At 54.6% G+C, this 22118-nt stretch overlaps 1 protein-coding gene across 6 annotated transcripts in view; it reads right to left on the reverse strand.

Annotated features, from left to right (window-relative positions):
- CPNE2 (copine 2) overlaps positions 1–22118 on the reverse strand; it is a 57348-nt gene that overhangs the window by 11940 nt on the left and 23290 nt on the right. For 2 of the 6 annotated variants that reach the window (XM_055726467.1, XM_055726466.1), the window contains exons 4-13: positions 20235–20309; positions 19883–20068; positions 17039–17110; positions 12915–12998; positions 9995–10084; positions 9655–9753; positions 7606–7692; positions 6805–6864; positions 4273–4406; positions 3385–3439 (exon numbers count right to left, since the gene is read on the reverse strand). In XM_055726467.1, the coding sequence (XP_055582442.1) occupies positions 3385–3439; positions 4273–4406; positions 6805–6864; positions 7606–7692; positions 9655–9753; positions 9995–10084; positions 12915–12998; positions 17039–17110; positions 19883–20068; positions 20235–20309 (942 nt within the window). The remainder of the gene's footprint in view (positions 1–3384; positions 3440–4272; positions 4407–6804; positions 6865–7605; positions 7693–9654; positions 9754–9994; positions 10085–12914; positions 12999–17038; positions 17111–19882; positions 20069–20234; positions 20310–22118) is intronic. The other 4 variants (XM_055726470.1, XM_005446807.3, XM_055726469.1 and 1 more) reach the window with 3 other exon arrangements.

The following is a 22118-nucleotide window of genomic DNA, read 5'->3' on the forward strand; positions in this document are numbered from 1 at the left end:
GACACAAAAAAGCTCCCACTCCATTCGTGCCAGAGTTGCAAAACAAGGCTCTTTCCTCCTTCTCAGAAGGGTGGAGGTTTGCTGAACTTCTCAGCCAGGGGACCGCTTCGGGACACGCGTTTTCATAACGTTGGCAGGACGACTGTCCTCTGAAGCGCCGCGTGAGGCAGGGTCCTCCCGAGACTGCAAAAGCAACATGCCTCTGATTCAGACTTTCCAAGTACACTGGGCATTGTGTTGAAAGCGGCACAAGAGGCTGTGGGGTGGGAAACAGCAACCAAAAAAAAGCAGCAGAAAATCCTCCCCGTGCTACAAAGCTGATGAGCTGTTGAACTAGCAAATTCCAACCGCCTGCTTGGGTGTCCCCATGCCCGGCGGGCACAAGCAGCAGCGCTCCCAGCCACCAGCCAGCCCAGGGTCAGAGGTGCAGCCTGGACCGCGTGGCTGTGTTTTCATACACCCTTCCTTGCAGAAGCTTCAGTTTTGGGCAATATATCCAAATTCAAATTTCTTGATTTTCAGTTGTAAAGGGCTCTTTTTTTTTTTTTTTTCCCTTTTTGAAGATGTTCAAGTCTGTTCAAAGATGTTCAAAATTCTGCCATACAAGTATTTATAGACAAGGCAAGCAAAAATATTTCCATGTTTTGCACTGCAAAAGAGGGGTTTCTCTTTCTTTTAAGCAGCAATGGAATGGTTTGGAGCTGTGCTCCTCACCGTCTACAGAGCAGACCCCCTGCGTGGCAGAAGTGTTGCAAAACCTCCTCTGGAGTTTTTATGGATTATATATATAACTTTGCTAGAAAATTCAACAGGAGGGCTTCAAAATAAGAACACACAAAAAAAGATCTCATTTCCTATTCAGCTCGTACTTCGAAAAACAGTTTCTGTAGAGTCCAATTAAATGTATATGGAACACCTACAGGTATCACATTCACCAGTAACTCGCACGGCAGAAACTCTTTCAAGCCACCACCAAAGGGTAAGACATTCACCTGCAGCCAGCCTGCATCTTCTTCCAGACCTGGATGGGAACAACCGCCACGCCATCTTTTCCCATCAGGAATTAGGGATGTGCCTTGCAGACACACAGCCAAAGCCTGTACCAGAGAACCGACCCTGCAGAGGGTTCCCTGCCACCACCCTGAGCGATCCCACCACTGTCGTGACTCAGTTTCCCTACATATATATATATATATGAAAAAAAAAAGGCAAATGGCTGGAAAGCCTCGGGGGTGGCACATTGGTGAAGCTGCCGGCTTCCTTGAGCCGACCCCATCTCCCGAGCAGTGGGGCTCCGACATGAAGCATCACCCTCTCCGCTGTTGCCTTGCCTTTGCGCATCCCCTAGAAACCGCAACCCATCTGCTTCCCTCTCCTGTTCCCTACTGGGAAACCACTCCAGGCTCTCTGCGGAACTGCTACATGGCAAGATGTTCTTTGACATTTCCAACGAGACTTTTGTGTGCAAAACATCTCGCTCTGACGGTGCCCGGGAAGCGTTGGGGAGCCATGGCAACAGGAGCACAAAGCCCCATTTCTATGGCTCTCTCATCCCTTAACAATCCTCCCGGTTTTCCCTCCGGTGCATGCGTACAGCAGCCGCCCCTCGAGGGAGCGCCGCTGGCCACACTGCATCCTGCTGCGACACAGGGTACAGGGCTATGGCAAAGAGCAGCTCCTCCGGCTTTGAAACCACCCAACAAGCCTCAATGGCCGGCAAACCTTTAACGCACAAGCGAAGCCAGCAGCACGCAGAGCCCACGGGCCAGGGAGGGATGCAGCCCCAGGCGGGCGGTGTGGGGTGATACATGGGGCACGTCCCCACTGCTAACGTGAGACAACCAACGGGTCACCCCAGGCGTTAGTATGCACGACCTTCAGGCACGGGCCAAGCACTTGGGGAGGGAGAGCTGCTCTCCACTGGGGCTTACATGGGCTTAGACATCATTCTGGGGGAACACGAGGTGTGTTTTCTGGAAGTGCTTACAGAGCATCCCCAGGCCCGTGGAAGCAACAGGAAATATTTCTGTGGCCAGATGTGGGAGGCAGCCATGGCAGGGGCAGAGGAGTCGCGCCCCCCAGCCCCCAGTCCCCAGGGCAGCATCCTTGACCCAGTTCCCACCACCAGCCTTGCAGGAAGGGCCATTTCCAGCCTGGTGATGCCTCTCCCATGGGCACTGACCCGCACGCATCGCCAGCTCGCCATGACAGTTCACCTACTGCCCCAGCAGTCAGGGCTGCTGTACCCTTTCCATTCCCACTGCTTTTTCCATTCGCATTCCTCTCCCCGAGTAATAAATCCCTGACGGCAGCTGGCTGTTAGTCCTTGGAAGTTGCCTACTGAAATCTCCCCACCGAAGCAGTGAAGTGACAGACCAGAGACATTTGACGGCCAAGGAGGATGAATCAGCTCCAAAGTGCACACGGAGGGATCTCCTCCTGTGGCTGGCAAACAGCAAGAGCTCCCACTTGAGTCACACAAATTTTGGCTGCCGGCAGAGCGGAGAAAAGCGCAAAGCCAGAGCAGGCAGGACACCCCAGCCTTGCGGCCCCACAGTGGTGAGCATCCCGGTGTGATTCACGGTCACTCGTGGCTTACGTGCCCTCTGCGCACAGCCCAGAGCCAAGCTCCCGCCTAAAGAACACTAAAGGCTTGCCAAGATTCAACCCCAGCCCGGTGCTGGGAACGCCTCAGAACCAGCGAGCAGAATGACAGTGTGCATTAACGGCGTCAGCGAAGAGCGGCCAAAAGACCCAACCGGTAATGAGAGAGGGGGGGTCCTGGCACATCTCAGCATAAGAAGGTGCTCCCCAGCAGCCAGCTCAGGGAGCAGCCCTTCAGCCCCTGCCCATCCGATGAGCAGGATGCTCCAGCCCTTGCAGGACCAGGGTGCCTTTAACCCCTTCAGGCGCCTAATCCCAACCAAAGATCAAGGTGGCTCTTGGGACAGCCCTTCTGCTCCAGTCCTTGCAGGCTCTGCCTGTTGCAACATCACGTTGAGGCTACCCAGCTCCCAGCCCCCTCCCAGACCTTGCCACCGTCTGACACATTCATCCAGGGGCCTTTTCCTTTGCCCAGAATTGTTCCAGCTTCTTGCCAGGAAAATGAATCAACGCCTGGCTCTGCCCATTAATGCCAGGGAGCTGCTGCTTTCATGCCAGCTCAGAAGGGAGGAACGGGCTGCCCGTGCTCCATCCCCGCCTCGCCGCCCACCCACACTGCCACATCTCACTCTCCACTGGCTGAAATCCCACATCTACCCATTCCCCCTCTGCCTGACTGCATTCCCGACGGAGCCAGCTGGGGAGCCTGGCAGCTCCGATCCTGCCCCAGCAGCAGCAGGACAAACCCATCTAAACGCGCAGGTGGCCACAACACTTCACCTTCCAGTCCGGTGGGAGCTGGGCACCGAATCCCAGAGCAGGAAACATCTTGTCCCTAAAAGAGAAGAAGAACAACCTATGGGTGTATTTACACACACGAAGCAGGCTTGCATGGCTCTTGCTGTGGCCTCCCCGTGCTACCAGCTGCCGGACGCCCACCTACAGTGAAAACGCCAGCTAAAACAGGCGCCAGCCTTCCCTTCTCCCAAAGAAAAGCAACACGGTGCCTTTAAAAATCACGGGAGTTGAACAGAGAGAGCGTAGATGTTCCCCTTTGGCTTTTGATCTTTGGGTGGGGGGGTGGGAAGAGTCCAGCTTGGCTTTGTTACCTACAGGGATCCAGAGCATCCTCTTACCCAAACACCTGAATCTCCTGCAGACCTGTAACCCCAGAGCTTTCAAAAACCCTCAGTATCCATTTTGGTCACAAAAGCCAGCATGGTGAGGCCAACGGATTTCTGGTTTGTTTTCTTTATCTGTGTCTCAGATGCTGTTTCTCTGTGTGGCACAGCCCAGGGCGCTGGGGAACAAGGCAGCCTGGCAGTGTGGCTGTCAATGGCAAACACCAGTGAGCTGAGGGCAGCTGCCTGCGCACCAATAAAGTGGGTGCTGCCCAGCTGCCCCCGTGAAGGATGCTCCACTTCTGCTAACGCGCCTACCTCTCCACAGTGGTGACTGGGGGAGAGGTGAAACCCTGTCCTTACCCTCTCCTCCTCCTGCATCCCAGTGTATATGGTAATTTTCTCTCAAGGACCTTTTCAGAAGCAAGGTATTACTTAGTCCTGGCTTTGCAGATGAGAAATCAAGGGGCATGAATCCCAGCAGCCCCTCAGGAAGCCAGTGAAACACCTGCAAAACAGGGCAGAGGCAGGAGGGCACAGTGCTTACGAGTCATAGTCCTGGATGATCTGGCCGACAGCCCAGATAGCCGACAAGTACTCGTTTGTACCCATGGGGTTGATATAGTGCAAAGAGGTGGGGTCTCGTGGGTTCCCGTTGGAGGCTGTGAAGTCAATCCCAACCTAGGGGACAAAAGAGAAGCAGAGACCTGTCCTCTGTTAGCAGACACCACCACAGACCTGGCCGCCTCCATTGCCTTCGAGGCCCAGACACAGTCCCGTCAAGACACAAACCTCAACCTTCTGAAAAAATTCAACAAAATCCAGCTCTTCACCTTCCCTAAAAAAAAAGCTGATTAAATACTAGGTTAGGCAAAGGCATTCACTACTACACCTACATTTTTCACCAGTGAGCATCACACGAGGTGTCCTGAAGCAGCCCCTGCTCCTGGAGCAAGCTACCACCACCTCCAGCTCAGGACTCTCGCTGCCCATCTCCCAGGAGCTCAGGAACCGAGTAGCTCCATGGACACCAAAGCAGCCAGGGCCACCCGGGCATTTGGGTCTCAAGGTCTCTGACCAAGGAGTCACAACCCTGAGCAGATCCTCCCCTGGCTTCCCCGGGGACCAATATATGCTGAGCTCTTCAAAGACTTTGTCAGCAAGACACTCATTTCTCTCCCTCCTCAATTAGGCTTTCTATATAAAGACATTAGTAGAAACGCCTATCTCGGACCCAGTTAAATCTGGTCAGAAAAGACGAGATGCTGAGCCACACAATTTGAAATGACTTGGGAAGGAAGAGCTGGGAGAGGGAGCAGGCAGTGTGGCTGCGCTCGCCTTGTTTGCCTCGCAAATAGGCAAACCCCAAAATAACTCTGCCGGCTAAACTGAGCTCAGGGGAGTCGCAAGGGATTTTGCTCCGTATCCGTAACGGGAGAGGATGAACTGTGATTTGGCTGAGAAGGGACCTTGGCCTGGCTGGGGCAGTAAGAAATCAGGGCCCAAGGACATGCCACCACCTTGTGCTAGGGTGGCCGGTAGAACAGGCTTGGCAGGACAAGGGGATGTGGTTTCAAACTGGAAAAGGGTAGGTTTAGACTGGAGGTAACGGCGAAATATTGTATGGTAAGAGCGGTGAGACACTGGAAGAGGTTGCCCTGTGGATGTCCCATCACTGGAAGTGTTCAAGTCCAGGTTGGATAGGGCTTGAAGCAACCTGGTCCCAAGGAAGATGTCCCTGCCTACGGCAGGTGGGATGGACTGATGATCTTCAAAGGTCCCTTCCAAACCAAACTACCCTATGGTTCGACGAAAACCCAACTTCTTCGCCAAGCAGCCTTACAGCCTTGCCAGCCTGTGGCTTGCTGCTATAACACCTGCCTGCCCAGCTCCTGCCGAGCCACCGTGGGCACGGTCATAGAGCAAGAGGGAAACTGAGGCAGGGGGAGGGGGCTTGGTGGAGCCACACAGGCACGTGTCCCGCTCCAGCAAGCAAAGCCACCAACAGCAGCACTTGGGCAAGAGATATCAGAGAGGCAGAGCCAGCCCACTTCCAGCAGGGGCAAGCGGCCGGGCGCAGCGCCTCTCTTTGTGGCTTCGGCCCTTCTGTCCCCACAGCCTCCCTCGGTGAGGAGGACACCAGCAGCCTTTCCAGACCGCAGGGCTGCATGCGGCATCCTCCTCCCCCTCCTCCCCCTCCCAGCCCAGGCGTTTCTGCAACGTGGCACCCACAGCAAACCCAACCAGGCTTTTGGACCAAAGGTGCCTTGGGAGGGGGAAAACCCCTCCAATAACTGGCAGCTCTGTAGATGGGGGCAGGATTTCTGCTTTCAAGCCTAATTCACGCAAGAGCTCTGTGCTACCAATAAACTTAATGATTTTCTCTTCTATTCACTCTCCAGCACCAAGACCTTAGCACACAGCAGCAGAATGGCACACAAAAAGCTCTCCCAGTCGCTCCTGTTCCTATGGCAACTCTTCCTCCTCCTCCTACTCTCCCCCATCATGTTTTTAGACTAAACAACAAAATACAAACTGAAATACTGCGAGTGCCCACACCCCTCCGTATATCGCACCAGGGAAGTTTGCAGAAACCGCACACCCCACTTCTGCATTGTGGTAGTTTCACTTGCGGTTGTAACGTCCCTGATTAGTTACTCCTGACAAGCCACGGTCCAGCTTGAAAGAAGGTGGAAATGCCAGTAAAAATGCAGAAAAGCATCTCAATAACAGCCCAAAGCCTCTGTGCTGGCTTCAAAATAAGGTCAGCTTCCATAAAAACTGGAGGGTTAAACCCTGTGATGGGGAGAGAAGTCAGTAACATTTTGTGATGGGTCAGAAGGTCTTTGTGTGAGCCTGATCCTCAGCCAAAGGCCAGCCAGCCCCCTCCATGCTACTGGACACACCTGAGCATCACAGTAATGCCCCCCCCGAAACCCAAACCCACATGGTTTAACAGCAGAATGGGGCATCTCCTCATCGCCATGAAAAGCCAAATCTCACACAGAACCTCCCTCCCCAGTTTTGACCATTACATGTGCGTTACTGTTACTGGGCAAAGAGGAGCAAAAGTCCTTACAGTAAACATCAGCTGGCAGCCTCCCAGGATGTAGTCTAGGAAGGAGAAATCTCTGGTTATCTGAAAGAAAAACCACAAAAAAAGCATTTTGGCAATCTTCACTGTTTCAGAACAAAAAACCTAAACACCTAGGAGGTGCCCCAGCCTGTGACCAGTGTGTTTGGGTCTTCAGGGACCCTCAGCCATGTGGCAAAGCAATGGGAAGAACCACTCAGGTCTCCCACGGCAGTGTCCCGGCACATCATGCGTCCTGTGGGGCCAAGCAGGGCCACATGTTGGTCCAAGGCTGGGGTGAGAGGCCTGGACAGGGATCCTTGTGAGCAAGAAGCGTCCATCACGGTGAACTGAAGGGAAGATCGTCTCCCCGTGGCCAAAAAAAGCCTCCCAGCACCTTCAGATCTGGTGTGGGAAGAGCTGTGCGGGTGCCTTCCCCGCTGGGCTGCTACCATGCAAAGGGAGGACTTCACCAGTGCCTCAGCTGGGTAGAAGGACCTCTCCCACCCGCCCCTAACCATGCCCCCAGGAGACACCAAGCAGCCAGTAAGCACCCACAGCTGGGGCTCCATGCGGCGCTGCCCATGCTGAACGCCTCCTCTGGCTCTGTGGCCACCCAGGTGCGGGGTGGCACCAGCAACTTGGTACATCAGATGCTCCAAGTGGAGAGAAACCCAAGCAGAAAATAAAGCACGCTTCCCCTCGTGCCCTGCAGGACCTGCACTTGGAAAGGCAGTGGTGCTGGAGGCAGAGGGAGCGGGGCTGCTCGGCTGGGAGCAGAAGGGAACATCTCAGTGTCGTACTCACTTTGCAGTACTTGACAATGATGATCCCAGAGTTCTTGTAATTCTTTTTCTTCTTTTGCTTTTTGGGGTTAATGCACTCTAGCTCGAGCTGTAACACACAGACAGGGGGGTGAGAGCGGTGCCGGGCTGTGCCAGCCGGCTGCAGATGCCACCAGCAGCCTTGTCCGGCGGTGGCCACCTTCCCTCCACGCCCTTCCAAGCGCTGATGAGACACAAACGATTCACAGCGAGCTCCTGATCTCTAATGATGGAAACGGAGGCACAGGACGTGCTTGGGAAAGGGCTGCTTTTCCTTTCCTGGGGCTTTCACTGTGCCCAGGACCCGGCACGTGGCAGCTGAGACACCCCAACGGGGCTACAGGGGTCTAAAGGATGGGATGGGGGCGAATGGGATGGGACGGGTCAAAGACATGACTAGTTAGGGCAGGCCACCACCTTTCCTCACAAGCTCTGGGAAAACACCATGCCTTTTGAATATTCAGAAAATCACTGCAGTATTTCAATCGGTTTTTTAATCTAAAACTGAATTAAAACTCTTGTCAAAGAAGAAAGTTTACGTGTAGGTTTGTCTGAGGTAGGGGGCACGGCTGGGCAGGGCAGGAGAGAAAGTTGTGTCTGTTCTTACAGCTGCAGAAAAATGGGAAAATTTTAAATACTAAAATCCTTATGTTTCCTGGATGTGAACATTGATTGCGTCAATGTCACAACACTGACCTATGGACAAAATCCCCTAACTCTGAATAAACCCAGGCAGATGGTCCAGCCCAGACCTGCCAGAAGGCAGCTCCCACATGGGTCCCATGTGGTGGGGGGCTTCTGTGCCCCTCTCCCCACACCCTGCTCGGACCAGTAGGTGATGGTCCCACAGGTGCCCACGAGCCTTGCCCCCCACCTCGGCCAGGCTGCGGCTGGACAGTGCTGCTCCCAGCCTGCAGCACGTGGGGCCTGGCCTACAGCAAGAGCATCTCTGCCCCTGCTTCTGTATCTACCCTCACCAGCACAGCCACGCAAAAGGATGGGACAGGTCACAAGGAGCCACCCCAGGGAGAAGGGATGCTGAGGGGTGATGCGCAGCGGTGGCCATCAGTGGCTGCTTGCTTTTGGAGCCACCTGCCTCTGCCCGGAGCACACAGCCACGCCGCTCAGAGAGGGGTGCCAGCTGGGGACCAGCTTTACCAGCAACAGTGGGTGCCTGACCTCTCGTGACAAGCCAAGCAAGGGGGAGAGGCGGAGGGCGCCCGTCCCCCGGCAGACCCACGTTACACGCAGGGGCACATCAGCACAGCCACGCAACGAGGCGAGCTTTACTCTCTTCTAACTGGCATAACCAAGGTCTGAAGGAGAGAAGATTTTATTCCTAGGCTGTAGGTTGCCAATCCAGTGGAAAAACGGGCTCAGCGCCTGCCTCTAGCACCATCAGCTTGCGCAGTCCTAGACAGGACACCTCGTGCCTTTTGGCCTCAGTTTCCCCAGCCAGGAAACTTCCCATTGCAGCACGCGTGGCACTTCACACACCCTCACGTCTTGGCCAAGACCTCCTCTCAGTTTTGTAATCCTAGTGATGACAGCGGTGCAAGGCGCTCCTTATCCAGGAGTCTTCACGACATGTCTTCAATCAGGTGGCATCTGCCAAGGCTTTGGCCAGCACTTCGGGGGGAAGACGGGGACACTTTTGGCCACAAAACCGGTGTGGAGTTTCACGGGAGCTGGCATTCCTGGGAACCAGGCTGCCCTGTGGCAGACACAGCCCCAGCAGCATGTCATGGCTCCCCTTCTGCTCCCCCAAACCCAGGACATCCCTGAATCACAGGTGCTGCTGCAGGCATCTCAACAGACCCCCCTTTCAGCCAAGGCTGCCTTAGCCTCTCCCTAGCTCAGATGCTTTAGCTACAGCCATGGCCTGGGTCACTCATGGTGCAGGTGGAAGGAGAAAGGAGGCTGGCCGTGGCTTCTCAGCACAGGCTGAGGGTCTCAGTGCAAGCACCAAAATCCACCACCAGCCCTGAGAAGCCCCTCCCTCATTCCTCCCTGGAAGCACGTCAGCACTTACTGGAGAGGCATCTTGGGCTTCACACATCCTGGCCACTGAGGTCTGAAACTCCCCGATGAAGTCGTGTCCCCCATCACTGTCGTAGTCGTAACACATCACCTGGGGTGGAAGGGACACAAACCAGCCTCAGATGCAGTAACTATCTCCTGTGAGGAGACACACTGGAGTTCCCAACCTCTCCTGTCAGAGACCCCAAACAAGTCTTTTTTTCTTTTGGGAGTGCTTCTGCTTTGGTTTCTTTGGCTGTTTTTTTGCATAAACCAGCCACAGGGTTTTAGATGTCTAATGATCAGTCCCAGAGGCTGACCACCATGATATGAGCCCAAGAGTCTCCCGTTACCTTTATCTGCTTCTCCACATCTCCATCACACAGTGACACCAAAGGCACAGTGAAAGGCTTCCAGACGGGGTCCAGTGTGTACTTGATCACCTGTGGGATGGGAACGGAGGGATGCCATTACAATGGGCACATCTGCAGGGGGAGATTGGCACAAAGTGGGGACATGGCCCCCAGAGGGACCCTTCACCAGGTCCTCAGGGGGGCAGGGCAGGCAAGCTGCAGAAAGTCCCATCCCAGCCCTCTTCTGCCTCCTTAAGTCAGACACAGCCATTACCTTGGGCGAGTTACCCGCCTCCAGGGCAATTAAACAAACCTGCTTGAGAAAACAGCTGCAGCAGAGTGGGCAGCCTGGGCACAAACATGCCCAGGACACGGGTGCAACCACTCACCCCACCAGCTCAAGGCCAGCCGCTACTATCAGTGCCCTCTGCATCCCACTGCTTACCCCCTACTCATTACTTACTCCCCGCCAGCACCCCAGAGCAGCCAACACCCAGCTGGGCTCTGACCACTGAGAAGGTGGAGCAGTGGGATGCTGCAATCAGCCGGGAGGGCCAAACAGCCCAGGACACATCCAGCTCTCACCTCATGGGTAACATCTGCTGCCTGAGCTGGAGAAATATTAACTGATGGGTTTTGACATTTCCTGAGAGAACGTAATTGCTTGGAGGAAACCCAAGCAAACGCTAGCGGGCTCCAGGCACGCACTGCGTATGTCAGAGCTGCCTGCAGGGCAGGTGGGGACCCTCTTTCATGGAGGTGTTGTGCTCGAAAAGAGAGAGTCACGTGAGTATTAGGGAAGTCAGACACGGGCACCAGACTGACCCTTCTCTCTGCAAGACAAACACAGGGGATATCTGGCAGGGAGGACCTCGGACCTCTGCACCTGGAGCAGCAACAGCCCAGTGAGGAAGAGGCGGGTGGGTGATGCTCCCACAGGCAGCTGCGTGGGACCTGGAACAGGCACCTCGCCTTACAGACAGGCTCTCGCATGAGGCAGGGGCAAACCATGGCACTGCCAGCAGAGTTCAGTCAAGGATTTGTAAACACCCCGAGGTGGTGCCTGCACGCTGCCTGGGCACCCAGGGTGGGTGGGGAGGGATCCGGCATCTCCGCCGCAGGGCGCCCAGCTGCGCGGTCACACTGGGCGTATGCAGCGGGCTGCGATGGGTGCGCTAACCCACCCCTGGCACGGAAAATGCCAGCATCGGACTGGGAGCTCCGCACCCAGCACTGCGAGAATGGGGAATTTTCTTATTTCTTCATATCCAGCCTCAAAACACAAAGAAGGTCACCTGGTGTGGGATTCCTCTGAGGGCAGCTGGGTACGTTCGGGGCTGGGCAGGAGGAGGCTGCCGGAGCACCTGTCACTTGGATGAAAACCTGGCTAGACCCTTCTCCAGCGAGACAGGACACTGAAGGAACTGGGCAGCAACCCAGAGGAAAAATCAGTATATACACCTGCTCGCCATACACCTGACCTGCTTACAGAGATCCCAGTGAGGCTGGGGCACACCCCCATTCCCAATTCCCACGCCTCTTCCAGGAGGAAGAGCTGGAGGTCACTCCAAATCCCCACGCCTGGGAAACACGTCTTAGTGAGTCAAAGCCCAGCTACCCACGCTAAACCAGAAGGAAACACCAAACAAGGTCCCAGCCTGCTGCACAGAAATACAAGAGAAATATGAAGGTTGGTATGAATCAAACATGCATGGAAATGTGTGCGGGAAGGCACCGACAAACAAACAGCAGAGCTGGGGATAAAAGGACGGCCCATATCGGTACCAGAGGACACAGGGTGTTAAGACATGTCCTGGTGCTCCTGTGCGTGCGGGTGTGCGAGTGAAGTGAATCCTCATGGACGCTGCACAGCAGTGGTAAAAAAACAATGTAAATAAAAACCAATGTAAATAAAAACCACCCCATCTTTCCACGTGAGTTCCTATGCGTGTTGTTACAGCAATTTGCTGCGGTGGGACAATGGGCTCCTTAACCAAGCTGGGGTGGGGGAGAGAAGAAAGGGAGAGGTGGGAGTTGGGGATGGGGAAAAGGGGCGTGAGATGGGGTGGACAGAGCCCTCTGACACAGAGACTGCTGTGAGCCCTTCCTGCAGCGACCACCCCCTCCTCCTCCTGCCAGCTGCCAGGAGCTACGTGCCAAAAAAAAAAAAGCCTTGAAACAAGCTCTGAGGAAGGAAAAAACCAAGCTGTTGAAAAGTACTTATTAGTACTAAAAGTACTAAAGCAGAAGCCAGCCTGCTTCTCCCTGCCCATGCTGTGCCTCTTAACCATAATATCACTGGCTTTAGCAGCTTGATAACAATCAGAAGGGAGCTCAGACCAAAATATCACAGCAGATATAAATGAGGGACAGGGAGGGGTCTGCTTCCCCTGCCTCTACCCCCTGGGACCCTGGTGTCTGCCTCCTGGGCCAGGGCTCTGGCACTTAGACATGAGGCTGAGTGCTGGTTCACTGCAGCTGGAGGTGCCCGAGCACCCTCCCAGGCTAGCTGAGGATCTGGCAAAAGCTCGTTGTAACCTTTCCCCACTACCATTCCCTGGGCCACCTCTCACCACCTCTCACCAGGTCACAGCTCATCCTGCTGCTCCTTCAAGTGTAGGTAGTGTGGTCCAAGGCTCAGCCCATGCCCAGGCTGAGCCTAGAGGTTAACACAGCTTAGACGACCATCTACCTCTCTGCTTGGAAGACACAGTAGTGAGTAGTACAGAAAAGATCCCAAGACCTTGCTGGCCTCGGTAAACCTTCATCCATTGGAGTCCAGCAGCCTCAGCTGGACGCTGGGAAGGCAGCCTGGATCCCACCTGCTTTATGGGTGATGTATGAGGTAATGCCACAAAGGCCAGAGGACCTGATATAAGGATGGTGGTGTCTCAGCAGCTTGGGTTAGAGTCATGCTCACCTCCGTTCTGTGGACCAGCATCCATTTTCCATCATCACCTGGTTTATAAAACTCCAAGAAGGGGTCTGACTTTCCGAACAGGTCCTGGGGGAGAAGAACAGGATGGGTTACCCGGTGCTCTGCAAGCGGCGGCAGCCGGTCCGAGGGAGACCTCCTCTCCCCGGCAGTACCAACCCGGCAGGCACCCTCGTGTCTTCACAAGACCGGCTCAAGCACGCTGACAGACAGGCAGCGCCCACAGGCAGCACCCTGCCACCATTTCGGCACTGAGGCGGTGGGTGGGCTGGCACCCTGGCGCACCCCTGGGAGCTGCCGGCGGGCGCCCACCACCCGCTGAGCTCTCCGGACGCAGATGCCGCGGAAAACAACCCCAGCTGGGAGGCAGCTGCGTTTGGGCTTGGAAAAACATCCAGAGCTTCAAAGGAAAAACAGAATTATGAAGTGCACGAGTGTCTTGGGGGAAAAAGGAAAAAAAACACCCTCCTACACATAGCGGTAAGGCATAAGCAGAGGAAATCTTTAAGGAGCAAGCTGCCCTGGTGTTGACAGAGATCATGTAACACCCTCCAAGATACGCAGCCCTGAGTCAGTGCGTGCTGCCTTCTCTGCCAGCGTCTCCTTAGATATTCCCCTGATAAAGGGCTGCTGCTTTATGAGAAATATGCACACACGCGTGCACGTCCCTGCTGGGTATTGGCATGGGGGCTACATCGGGACACCCGCAGCCAGGAGAGGAGGCACTGACACCGGGGAACTCCAGCATTTCCAAGCAGAACTTCCCATTCTGAAAAGCTAAGAAGTGGCTAACAAGAAATCAAGCCCAAAATATTCCAGATGATCTACTAAGAACTCAAGCCGTTTCAGCTCGGTTTTCTTCCCAGAGGGAGGTGGGTGCCCGAGTCCTGCAGAGAGCTGGAAGAACTTCTTATGGGTTTGAACAGAAGCTTTTTGGGCTCCCAAGTGATGAGGTGGCGATGCAAAGGGCTGCATGGATGCGCCAGGAGCCCCTGTCCACAGCCAGCCTGGGAGGTGGTAGCTGGGATGGACACAGGCTCCAGTGATGCCCCAGCAGAAAACCCAGCAACATTTCTATCCAAAACCTGTTTCCAAAGCCAGCTGGAAAAGTAAATTGCTGCAAAATGTTGCAGCTTGGAGAAACTATACCCTGCTTCAGTCAAAATTCTTCTTCCAGAAGAGCAGACCATACAGGCTTGCAGGGGCACTCATTGGTGAGACCAGGCTATTTTTCTTCTGCCCTTTTTCCCGTGTTTGCAGGAGAGGAACCCAAGCCATTCTTTCCACAGGGCTAGGATTATGGCACAGCTATGATCCTGCTCACCCACGGCCGGGGCTTGGCACTTGCAGGCTTCGCTGATGGATTAGAGAACCAGTGGTGGGTACCTGACCCCGCCTGTGCTGGCCAAACCTGCAAAACAGCGCAGACTCACCAGTGCCAGCCCAGCATGGGCTGGTGGAGGCACCAGTTCAGATGACAGCAGGGAGCTCTGAAGGATCCCTGCTGCCATCCCATGCAGAGCAGCCCAGTTTGCAAGTCCAGGCAGCCTTGCTCCATTCAAAGCAGGGTGGGAGATGCCTCCAAGCCACAGGATTGTGGGCTGCTATTTTAAAATGTGAAAACCACAAATGTCTCACCCCTGCAAGCCTGGCGGGAGAGGGAAACTGAGCAACCAAAGGAGCTCAGCAGACCAGACCGACCTGCAAATTGGTCCAAGATTCTAAATCATCCAAACTGGTCCCTACACACCATGGACAAGGAGGGTGGAGGTGGCACTTCTACCAGGCACAGCACCCCAAACCACAGCTTCCAGCACCAACCCTGGCTGCCAGCGCTCGCTCCCCCCGAGCTGTGCCAAAGCATCGCCGCCCTGCTGCCATCCCTGCAGCAGGGACGGCACGCATGGCTCTGGTCCCAGCTGAAAACCCCTCCTCTTCTACAAGATATTTTTTCTTAAAAGAACTCTTCCAAGAGCTGATCTGACATAAGGTGTAAGAGCCTCAGGCTGGCTCTCCTGCTGACATGCTCCTGCTTTGCAGCTGCAGCATTTAAAGCAAGGTAGCGAGCTGCAGGTGGAGAAACCATGGATGTGTGATGGGGAGGAGAACCTGCCTGCAGCCTGAGAGTGGTCCCAGCCTCAGGGTGGCCACAGCAGGAGAAGCTGCCTGGGGCTGAGCACGGCTCCAGGCTGGGTTGGTGGCACAGCTGCTGGTACGGGATGCTCGCAGCTGTGGCTCGGCGTGTGCAGCAAGATGATCCCACAGCCCCACCACGGAATCCTGTGAGATCTGATCCCTTCACACCATGTCCGAGCCTCTGGCTGTGCTCCCCAGCTAGGTGTCGCATGGTGCAGGAGGTCCTTACTCCCCCAGGGCTGCAGCCCTACTCCCATGGGTGTTTTGCTTAGCCACCTCTCCGCTGTGTTTCCTAAGCTTAAACGAGTCTTACACAGCTCCCACAGTTGCTTTTCATCCATGACCAATAACGACCTAAAAATACTGTGTTTTGTCCAATGTCTTGTTCAGAGCCCATTTTAACGTGCATGAAGTGACATGAACATCCTTTGCCCATGAGCAGGACTTTGAGCACTGCAACACTGCACTGTGACATGGGAATCGGCAAAGAAACCTCGTTAGCCCTTGGTGACAGCAGGCAGTCACCGAGGACAGAGCTTTCTGCCGACACCCATCGATAAACTGGAGACCCAGAGAGAACAGGAATAGTCACAGTCTTTATGCCAGTGTAACCAGGTAGATGCTGAATTTCCACACCTTGACTGTGGGTCCAAAGGGCTGCAGACCCACAGGTGTTACATCTTAGTTGAAGAACATCAAAAGATGTCACTTTTGCATAACCTGGCAGAGGAACTTGCCCGCAGACCAGATCAGAAAGGCAGCTTCTGCCCATGGAGCAAGTGATGCCACCACTGATGCTGCCGATCCAACAAGCGGGAGTATGCCCAAGGCACCCACGCTGCAGGGAGGTCCCAGGTCCTTAGCCCTGCCCTTCACAATGGCCACAGCTGCAAAGCCACCCCGAAGCACAAAGGGCGGGCACCGAGCCTGCTGTGAAATCCCATCCCTTGCTTTGCAAGGCAGCAGAGGCCTCCTGGGGCGCTGGAAGAAAACTGCTGCATTAGGGACGTCTTCACTGACAGGCAGGGGGGTGGCCCCTGGCCCCATCTCAGAGGAAGCCACCAGCTCAAGGACATCTTCCAGCCCATTTATGAAATAGAGTTATTTGGGGACTTCTTAACAGGGGCATCTGGCTCCTTGCACTAGGCAGGATAAGTAGGAGAGCGAGGAAGCAGCCATTCCCAACAGGTGGGAAAAACACTTGGATAAACCAGGCATCACTCGGTTTGGGCAATGGGATTGGGCAAGCCACATCTTGTGCCCCAGCAAAGACCCTTCTGCCGGGATGCTTGCTTTATGCTGGTTTGAAAAACTGGGGGCCATCCTGCCGACGCAAGCTCTGGAGAGGCTAGGAAGAAGGAAAAAATAATATTCCCATTGATCGCTTAGCAACAGCACTGGTTTAGGACGAATAGCTCTGGCTGCCTGGTAAATAAGGTCAGATGGCTTTGTTCAGAAAGGCTCACGGTTTCCTACATACCACATCTGAAGCAAAACCCAAACATGACCCGCCTCCGTGCGGGCAGCACTCCTGCCTCAGAAAAGACGGGCCCTACTCTGTGGTACACAAGGAGATGCTCACTCCCTTTCCAGAGGCGCTGAAGGTGACAAGCCTGGCTTCCAGGGGCAGGAGAACTGCCAGCTCCGTCAGGAGACACCTCCACAGCACAGCTGCTGAAGCAGCAAATGGGCCACCTTTGAGACGTGCTAGTACACAGATCCTGTGCCACGTGTCATCCTTCCACCTCAACGCATGTGGCGAAGAAAGCAACACTGTGGCACGGGGAAACTGAGGCACGGGTGCAGCCGGCAGCCAGCGGCACCGCCGGGATGCAACCCCCTCCAGCCTCACCCCAACGCTTTCTCCAGCAGCGGTACTTTCTGCCACTGCTATACCCAAAAGCAGAGACATCGTTAGATCCCTCAGCCGACGAAGGACAGAGGTTTAACATTTCAGACACAGCCCCACTCACCTTTTTATCCAGTTTTCTGCCGGCCATGCTCAGAGTAATCACCCTGTTATCCGACAGCTCCTGGGCAGCTATCTGAAAGAGAAGGGAAGGCTGCGTTCCTTTCCAGCACAAACCGAAGGCCAACCCCACGCCAGGGGAGACCAGGCCCTGAGGACACGCACCCCGAGGATGCCCGCGCCGCTCCCACACAGCCTGCGGCCCGGCCAGGGCTGGATGAGCTAACACACGCAGCACTGCACAGCTGAGGGGTTAAACTGACGTCTGCAGATCAATTTGGGATCAAAGCCTACTTCTCCGCTCCTCTCGGGAATGGAGAAGGATGGAAAAAGCCCAGGCCTCCCTCCGGATGGGCTCTGCCGTTTACCCTGCACCGAGGCAGCGATGGCTTTAAACCAGCACAGGGCCACGCATGGTGGGACACCCTCCGACCCTCCCATTGCTGGGACTGGGTCTGTGTGCCATCAGCTCTACAATGAAGCTTCTGGTAACAAACTCGTTCCCTTCCTTGGGTGTCACGCCTGAGCTGGTCTCACGAGGCTCTTCTGTACCAGGGCTCATTCAGGACCTTGAGAAGCCTCCAAGGACCAAGCAAAAAGGAAGCAGGAGCCATAAAACCCCTTGGCAGCAAGATGTGTCACCTCATCCTCCATGTCCCTGGCTGGGCATGGCAAAAAGCCATTGCCCCACCCCTTGGGGGAGATGCCGGTGGCACCAAGGACTCAAGCCACGTCTCCACAGGGTCACCCGGCGAGATGGCCCCAAGGATGAAAACTCCACCATTGCTCCTGAGGTGCTACAGCAGGCAGAAGGGCAGCCCAGATTACTTCAGTTTAAGAGACTTTACTCACATAAGCTCCAGAAGGGCTTTGGCTGCCAACCACCAGTGGGCCAGTTTTGTCTGGAACGTGGTCTAATGAGTCTCTTGGTATTTTAAGAAAGGGAATGTTTGTAACAAAAAACCACATTTATTCATTTCTGTTACCAGCCATTTTCTGAATCACTCGTATTTTTTTCCTCAAGCCTGTGTCCTGCTCGAACATCTGCTCCCCACCTCTCCCTGCTCCGCTCCCCAGGGTGGGCTGAGCTGTCCCCAGCCGCAGCATCCCGCATCCTCCCAGGCGAGAGCCGGCACCAGCACAGCCGGGAGCACGGTGCGGACAGCCGTTTGCTGGCTCTCACAAGGAGGCTGTCCTTCACTGGAGATACACGGCGTAATTACAGCAAGGCTTTTAGAAAAACTTGCAGAAATCAAGGGACAATTTTCTGCAGAACGAGCAATCAGGTTATTGGCACTTAAGAAAGCTGGGGAGTTTGCAGAAACAAGGAGCCAGAGATGCAGCTTTTGAATCTGCCTGGGCAGCTGGGTGAGGGGATGAGCCGCAGCTCCTGAACAACTTTTCACCGCACACAAAACCCCATTTTCCTCTCTGCTCCATATAGACATGAAGCCAGACGTTCCCTGCTGCAAAGCCACAGCATCAGTTTTCTCTCCCGTCTAGTCCATGGTGGGCGCATACAGTCACCAAAATCAGCGTGAGGAAGAGGAGCTGTAGGGAAGAAAATGAAATTTGCACTTGGCTGATCCCCACGAAAGCAGGTCCAGTTGGTGTCCAGCATTTTAGGGCTCACTGCAGGCTACGTAAAAGCCAGACCGTGCAGACACGCCAGGGATGTCCTTGTGGCACACTGCTGTAGGCTGCTGGGGGCATCTTCTCTTGGCCAGCATGGCCAGGAACGACATTCCCACCGCCGTGCGCGGCAGAGGCAGGCAGCAAGACCTCAGCACTGATTTCTGCAAACACAGCGGCTTGCTTTGGAGTTTTCCCCATCTCTTCAAACCTAGGGACCACCACCCCACCCCCCCCGCACCTCTGTCGACCCAGCCAAGGTTCTTCTGTTGCATCCATCCTTGCAGCACCTCAGCTAAGAAAATGGACACTCAGGCAAATCCAAAGGGGATGGGGGTGAGGAAGGCAGGCTTTGGCTCCAAACTCCATGTCTTATAGGTGTGAGTCCAAAGCTGGAGCCTGCTCCTCCAGTGGTGCCCGCAGCCCACGCTCCAGTGCCATGCCACCAGCAGGGAAAGGCGCCTACCACATACAACCCTGTGTCATCACCCAGTCCAAGCCAGGGCAAAAACCTACCCAGATCAAAAAATTTCATCAGTGGTACAAAATTAAGCAGATGTCTCAGACCCTTTGATTTTGAATGACACATTAGTGACAGACCTTCTTTTTTTTTAAAGTGTGTAACCTTTGAACTTGACTAGAAACTTTTCATCTGATCCAGCCCTTCCCAGTCACATGTGGGACAGGGTGGCGAGAGCCCACTCCTTGGGGCCAGCACATGGCTCCAGGCACCGCTTATGAACTTCACTGCGGCTTTTCCTCTTGCATTTGAAGACTAACTGCAGCAATTAAGAGAGAAAAACTGGCAGCATCTTCCCAGCCTCTAGAGTAAACAGCAGTGGAGATGCCCTGGCAGCAGCCAGGTCCTGGGCTTTTAAACCTTTCCAGTGCTTTCAAATCTGACAGAAGTTTAACTCCTTGCTTGCCTTTTCTGCCACACTTTTGCTGCCCCGCTACACATCTCGCAAAACCCGTAACACAGAAGAGAGCCAAAAAGGACGGGAGATGTGGCAGGAGGGAAACACACCTAAATTTAGTCTTTTCTTTTTTAAAAAAAAAAATCACCAAAGAGATCCACAGCGGGAAGGCCACTGCCTGAAGGGGTCTGCATCAGGAGCAGTGACTGTTGCTATGAGAGTTATTGCTACGGCACAGCTCCATCCTCTTCCTACAAACAAAACCACCCATCAGCCAGCAAAGGAACCAGCCCTCGCACCTCCGTCGGCTCCAGGGAGGGCTGAGCAGGCATGTGGTAGCACACAACAAACAGCAGCAGCGTAGATTTATCCTGTACTTCTCCAGATTGGGGCTTTTCTGATTTCAAAGACTGAAGCAGAGGCTGAAGGTTCACATGCTGGGGACCAGGCAGACACTCGGCAAGGTGGTCCCTGCACCAAATATCCTCCAAACAGACCAAAGCAGGCAGGAGGACCAAAGCAGGGAGGTAAAGGGGAAAATGTTCATGACAGAAACCCCAGTCTCCTGGACCCAGGTGAGTGCCCTGCATTGCCCCTCGGTTATCATCTGCCTTTACACACTCAGTAGGTAATGTAAAGGAGTAACCATACCGTTATCATCCCTTTCCCGGCTGGCTTGCCGTTCCCCAGAAGGAGAGTCCTTGTTATTTTCTTGCTGGAGACAATCTAGGGAAGCCAAAGAAAATAAAGTCATGATTGTACAAGTGATCAAAAGCAGACTCAAGAAATTCATCATCGCTTATGTTAGTTAATTCACATTAAGTATTCACAACAGTAGAAGGAGACGTTCTGTTTAGGGATGACTGCCACACTGTGAGCATCGCCACGGTCACCCAAGCCCGTGGAGTGGAGCCGCGCAGTGGAGCAGCGCAGAGCAGCGGTGACACAAGAAGCTGAGGCATCACGTCCTGCCAAACCCAGCGACCAGCCCCCGGCGCCGAGGGGCTCAGCGAGCCCTCACACAGCCGGAGCTGCCATGATTTGTTCCCAACAAAATCACAACTCAGCCTTTCAAACCCCGTTTTAAACACTTCCAACATGCCCACCAGCAGTAACGAGGCACAGGGGTCAGCATCCGCAAAGGCATGTCTGTCCCTGCACTTCTGGCTTGTAAGAGGCCGGACAGGATGATCTGGGAGCTGAATTAAGCCCCTTGAGATTTTTCCCAGCTCACTGAGTTTCGGTTGCTTCCACGCCTAAAGACCTTATTGCAGCCTTTCAGTACTTAAAGGGAGCTTATAAGAAAGATGGGGACAGACTTTTTAGTAGGCCCTGTAGCGATAGGACAAAGGGGAACAGTTTTAAACTAAAGAAGACATTTTTTCTGATGAGGGTGGTGAGACACTGGCCCAGGTTGCCCGGAGAGGTGGTGGATGGGCACATCCACCCTGGGCACATCCAAGGGCAGGGACAGGGCTGTGAGCAGCCTGAGCTAGTGGGAGGTGTCCCTGCTCATGGCAGGGCGTTGGGCTAGATGGCTTTTAAAGGTCCTTTCCAACCCAAACCATTCTGTGATCCTATGATTCTTGCAATTTCAGGGCAAAACCCCATTGCTGCTGTGGCTACCCAGCCACATCCTGGTGCTTTTGACCCATAAATGCACAGGAATCACCAGCCAGCATACCGAGATGTTTGTGCCACGCCGTGTGCAGGGAAGCCAAATCTCCCCACAAGCCTGGCTAGCAGAAACCACAGACACCCTCCAGCCTGCAGTGTGACCCCTGTTGCCTTTCCTTTGGCCACAGAGGTCATTACAGGCTTGCGAATGATCCAACTATCCTTCTAAATCTTACCACAGACCTAATTAGCTGCGATGAAGCAATCCAGCTAATCTGACAGAGCTCCAATGCAAAATCAAAACTGAAATGTCAGATGCTTGCTGTGTGGTTGCTGCTGCCCGCAGCTGCAATCTTCCTCTTCTAAGGGCTGCTGGTGCCTCAAAACCGAAATGGGCAGGCTTACAGACACCTGTGCCCAGACAAACCCCAGCACCAGGGGTGCAGCACAGCAGGGTGGCTGCACCCACCAGCCTGCCTGCTCCGTCCCACCCCGCTCCTCGCCAGGTGCCCTCACGCACGTGCTGCCCCTCCAGTCCCCCTCGGCCCCACGGCCGGGCTGTGCCACCAGCCCACGCTGGCCACAGGCAGAGGGGGCTAGAACAATTTCAGGGAAAAAAGGAAAATGAGAAGATCCCTGCATTCCGAGCCAGTGTCTCATTGTGGACTAAAGGTCACCAAGAAGCTCACATGGGAACCGCTACAAAAACCAGGCACACAATAAGCCAAGTTCTCTTCTGCAGAGTGTAAATGTTTGCATGAGGTGACAGAAGCTCAGAGCTCTCTTTTTTCTGAGGGATGAAGCCCACCAGCTGTGCCTAAAGACACAGCAGGCAGGGACGCCATGCCCATCAGCCATCACGGCTAAACCAGCAAAGGGGTCTGAGCCAGCCCCTTGGATGTGCGACCTGCCACCAGC

The sequence above is a fragment of the Falco cherrug genome, chromosome 14, assembly GCF_023634085.1.
Source record: "Falco cherrug isolate bFalChe1 chromosome 14, bFalChe1.pri, whole genome shotgun sequence".
Lineage (NCBI taxonomy): Eukaryota > Metazoa > Chordata > Aves > Falconiformes > Falconidae > Falco > Falco cherrug.